The sequence below is a fragment of the Mauremys mutica genome, chromosome 7 (assembly GCF_020497125.1).
Source record: "Mauremys mutica isolate MM-2020 ecotype Southern chromosome 7, ASM2049712v1, whole genome shotgun sequence".
Lineage (NCBI taxonomy): Eukaryota > Metazoa > Chordata > Testudines > Geoemydidae > Mauremys > Mauremys mutica.
In genome coordinates, this window is record NC_059078.1 from 53,792,504 (window position 1) to 53,797,422 (window position 4,919).

At 52.9% G+C, this 4,919-nt stretch overlaps 1 protein-coding gene across 1 annotated transcript; it reads left to right on the forward strand.

Moving 5' to 3' along the window:
• The first annotated feature begins 1,661 nt into the window (after positions 1–1,661).
• Positions 1,662–4,366, forward strand: GPX1 (glutathione peroxidase 1). The gene is made up of 2 exons (XM_045025848.1): positions 1,662–2,090; positions 3,683–4,366. The coding sequence occupies exons 1-2, from the start codon at positions 1,872–1,874 to the stop codon at positions 4,031–4,033; spliced, it is 570 nt and encodes a 189-aa protein (XP_044881783.1). The 5' UTR covers positions 1,662–1,871; the 3' UTR covers positions 4,034–4,366.
• The last annotated feature ends 553 nt before the right edge of the window (positions 4,367–4,919 follow it).

Genomic DNA, 4,919 nt, shown 5'->3' on the forward strand with positions numbered 1-4,919 from the left:
GGATGGATCTAAGTAGTGAGGCTGGTGGACTACTTTTGCTACTAATTTCAGAGAAGACAATCACCATTCTCTCTTGTAAGTCTACTGTTGAAACTGCATGGGTCATTGAACAATGCCATCTAGGCATCTGCTATAACTGTAGTAGATCTCTGTCCAGTAATGTAAACTACCCTTGGATCAATCAGAGAAATATCAATTAAAAACATACCGGAAGAAGCAATGACTTCAGTTCACAAGTTGAATAATTAGGGCACTTATACTGACTTCTTAAATGAAGAGGACAAGAAGTGTTTGTTAAGCCATCTGAAAAAGTAAAGTGCAAATACTTGATTCTTACATCTCTACAACAGCAGCTTCTGGATTCGATGAACCTCTACCTAGCCTTTACAGATGCCTGTCTTATAAAACACCATCAGTTGAGTGGAGTAAGGCACTACCTGCAGTGGGGCTGCAATGTAATCAGGACAGAATAGAGAGCTTGAACACAGAGTGGAATATCATATGATGAACTTCAACTTCTTCTTTATCGTCACTAGTGGCTCGACTCAAACTTTGTGCTGTGTTTCCTGGGATGAAAAAAGTAGGAATTAATATTTTTCTGCTCCCAGTCACAACAGCTACAGTTGAGCTTTTCCTCATTGAATAGAATTTTGAATAGAAGTCCCCTTCTGCAGGATCATGAGCATATCATGAAGGACTGGCGGTACCAGACACATGAGATGCCACCAAAAATGAATGTACTGCATTCGAGAAGTTAACAGAGTTGTGCAAAATTACAACAGGAAACCAAGAAGGAGGTAGCTATAGTGCTTCATAGTAAGCTTGTGTAGCCAACTTGTGTGATGATTTAAAAACATAAATTAAACCTAATAAAATGGTCGTGAAACATTTTTCAGTGTTTACTATGGTGCCATACAGCGCACCTTCGCCCTAATGGGCTCACCCCTTATCGGTCCTCACTACCCCCACCCCGAATTTTAATTCCTGAAGAAAACACTGGCACCCCAGGGCAGGGCCGCCCAGAGGATTCCGGGGGCCCGGGGTCTTCGGCGGCGGGGGGCCCTTCTGTTCCGGGACCCGCCGCCAAAGTGCCCTGAAGACCCGCGGCGGGGCCCCCCCGCCGCCGAATTACCGCCGAAGCGGGACCCGCCGCCGCCGAAGCGCAGCCCGGTCTTCGGCGGTAATTCGGTGGCGGGGGGGGGGTCCCCGCCGCGGGCCTTCGGGGCACTTCGGCGGCGGGTCCTGGAACAGAAGGGCCCCCCGCCGCCGAAGACCGGGCTGCGCTTCGGCGGCGGTGGGTCCCGCTTCCCCCCAGCCCCGGCCCCGGCCCCAGCCTCTTACCCGAGTGCGTCTCCGGCGGGGCCAAAGCTCCGTCCCGCTCAGAGCCGCGTGATGAGGGGGCGGGGCTGGGAGCTCAGCCCGGAGCTCGCAGCCCCGGCTCCTCCCCACGCCGCTCTGAGCGGGGCGGGCTCAGGGGCTCGGCCGGAGACTCGGCGCTTGATGCGCTGAGGCTCCAGGAGAGGGGCCGGGGAGGGAGCCTCCGCTCTTGGGGGCCCCTGCGGGGCCTGGGGCAAATTGCCCCCTTTGCCCCCCCCCCTCTGGGCGGCCCTGCCCCCCCCCCTCTGGGCGGCCCTGCCCCAGGGCACAGCGAGGCCAGCCGCGGTCCGGCTGTAGCTCTACCCTCCGGGGCGCTGAGACGCCGGTCCTGCCCGGTCCCTGCTGCTGGGGCTGGGACTCTCCAACCCGAGCACTGTGCGTGGCCCTCTCTGGGGGCCGGCCCTGGCCAGGCCCCGCCCCGCTGGGGGGCCGGGACCGCCCAGCGGCTCCTGCCTGGGCTCGGCTCCCGACCCACACACACTCTGCGCGATCCCATGGCGGCCGGGCGGCTGGCTGGGCTGCAGGCGCGGCCGCTGGGCGCGGCGGAACCGCTGGCGCTGGGCTCGCTCCTGGGCCGCGTACTGCTGGTGAGCAACGTGGCGTCGCTCTGAGGCACCACGGCCCGGGACTTCGCCCAGTTCAGCGAGCTGCAGAGGCGCTACGGGCCCGGGCTGGCCGTGCTGGCCTTCCCCTGCAACCAGTTCGGCCACCAGGTACCGACGGGGACAGGGCGGGCGGCTCTCTGCGCGGGGGCGGTGGGGCGGGAGGCAGCTGCTCGCACAGCCCAGCTCGGGAGGCCCTGCACCCGCTTCCTGTGCTGTAGCGATCCCGGTTACAGCCACTGATCCCCCCCCCAGCGGCCGCGGGGGGGCTCGCAGGGCAACTGCGCAGCTAGCATGGGGGGCGGGCTTTGGGGCGGCTTTCAGGAGAAGAGGTTTAAATGCTTGAGACCTCCCTCCACAGGCCCTGCTGCCCCCCACGCTGGCGTGGTGTCCTGCAGGGCATGTGCCCCCGAAAGGGATAAATCCCCATAACTCTTCAGAGCTGGTCCCTGCATCTGGTCTCCAGTACATGGCTTCCTCCTATCCATTGGCCAGACTACATCCTAGCTGGCCTAGTGACTGCTATGCCGCGCCGTGTCAGTGGTGTACAGCTCCAGACCCGCCAGGGCTGTGCCTACCTAGGCAGTGTGATTGGAGCAGATGTAGGCATGCCCGTGCTCGCCTTAATCTAGCTAACGGATAACAATCGTAGTGTAAACATCGTGATGTGGACTAGTAACAAGCCTGCTGGGGATCCTGTTCTCTGCCCATGTCTCTGTGCTGCTAGTGCTGCCCGTGCTTGCTCTGCATTCCCATCTTCATGCACTGTCACAGCAAGCCGAGGCTGAAGTTAAGTGGATTGGCTAGGGTGCTAGTTGGCATGGCGTTATCGCAGAATGTTCTTCTTGCGTCCCAGCAGTGCTGGTAACTGAGCAAAACGGCCTGGGGCAGAGGGTGGGAGGGTAATAGAGGGTCTGAAAGGGAAGTGTTTTGGCAAAACAAACAGACCTGCAGCCTTTCTTTGTTCAGTGTTACTACTGTTACTACACTACTTGCTAGTGTAACTAAGGTTTAGGGCTACCGCAGACTCTCCTTAATTGGCACTAGTTACCAGGCACTGTTGCAAAATAAACAATGTTGTGAATTAGCAAATAAGATATCAAGGGCATTGCTGCATAGAATGTATCTAGGCAAAAAGTGTGCTTGTGATAATAAATGTGCCAGATGGAAGAGGCTGACTTGCATTTCTGTTCACCCATATTGCCAAGGGTGCTAGGCAATGTTCCCTTTCATTTTTTCCATCCATGTGTGGAATAAATTTTGCTATGTGCAGCAGAGGAAACAAAAAAAAACCCTAGATATATATTATATTTTTGAAGAAGTTACCATAGGGATAATTACTCCAGCCAGGGCAGGTTAGGCATTTTAGAACTCAGTACTCAAAGAATTAAATGTAAGTGTAAGAGCAATAAAAATTATGAAATGCATAGACCAGGCAAAACACTAAAATAACACTTTGAAAGAATAAAATTACAGAGAATATATGTGCATTGCAGGAAGTACCAAGAAGTAACAACAACAATAATACAAGTATGTGTTGGGAGGTGAATGTGAAAGAGTGTCTGTGTATCTGTGTCTGTCTGTGTCTGTGTCTGTGTGTCTTGTTTGCTTCCCGGAATGGAGGTGGAAACTCTGTCTTGAATACATTCCAATTGTTGGTGTTTATCCTTGCAATAGATCACACTTCCTTTTTCTCTTAATAGGAGAATGCTACCAATGAGGAGATCCTACTTTCCTTAAAGCATGTCCGCCCTGGCAATGGTTATGAGCCCAACTTCACCATATTTGAGAAGTGTGATGTGAATGGGGCAAATGCTCACCCACTCTTCACTTTCCTGAAAGAGGCACTCCCTTTTCCACATGATGATCCAATGTCGCTGATGACCAACCCACAGTACATCATCTGGTCTCCAGTGTGCAGGAATGACATCTCCTGGAACTTCGAAAAATTCCTCATTGGGCGTGATGGCGTGCCCTTCAAGCGCTACAGCAGGCACTTTGAAACTATCAAGATCCAAGATGATATTGAAAAGCTCCTTCAGCATGTCCCATAGAATGTTCTCAACCAAGCCAAAGTCCTGCTGAAACTTTTCTCTCTCCTCAGCTCTGCTTTATCTCTGCTTCCTGTTGAGTCATTTTGCTAGCCTTCTTGTCCCTAGCCTGGACAGCCTGCTCTTTCTGTGACCTCTTGCTCTGCAAGTAAAATGCTATTGTCCATGGAAGTTTTACTCATGAAGGTGCTTCTTCCAAATTCTTCAGGAGAAGCACTTGATGTATTCTGTAAAAGTTGCATGTGAATTTTTAGCAAATTACCGCAGGGGAAGCAGCCCTGAGTCTGGGTAGCTTGTGAGCCTTTGTATTACTAATACAATTCCTGAAGACCAGAAGTCTGTTTTTTTCTGTGTAAGGTTACTGCCTGGTTAGCCATGGGGTGTTGGGTATTTGTGTCTCATGGCTTCTTTAGTTTTGAAGGGCCATGCAGAAGGGGCTGCTACATTGCACCATCATTTTCAAGATTTTAATGGTCCCTTCCGGCCTTTGATCATCTCGTCTGACCTGCTTTATATCACTCGCCATTATATTCCATGCAGTTACCCCTGTATAGAGCCCAATAACTTGGGTTAGACTTGGAGGGGTGGGGAGGGGTTTCAGTCCCCAGGAAACTAAACTGTTGTGTGCCACAGACAGAGAACAGGAGAGGCTGAGGTGCCACCAATGCCTAAGGGCCCTGCAATGGCAGAGAAATGATATAGGGAGACATGCCCAACCTAGCAATACACACCCCATGCGTCAGAGGAAGGGAGTTGCTCCACCACCCCTCCCCACCCCTCCAAGTCTCAGCCAATTGGACCTGGTAGAAAATTCCTCCCTGACCCCAATCAGATGATCAGTTTGCCCTTGAGCTTGTGAGCATCCTTTGTAAAATGATCTGCTAGCTCA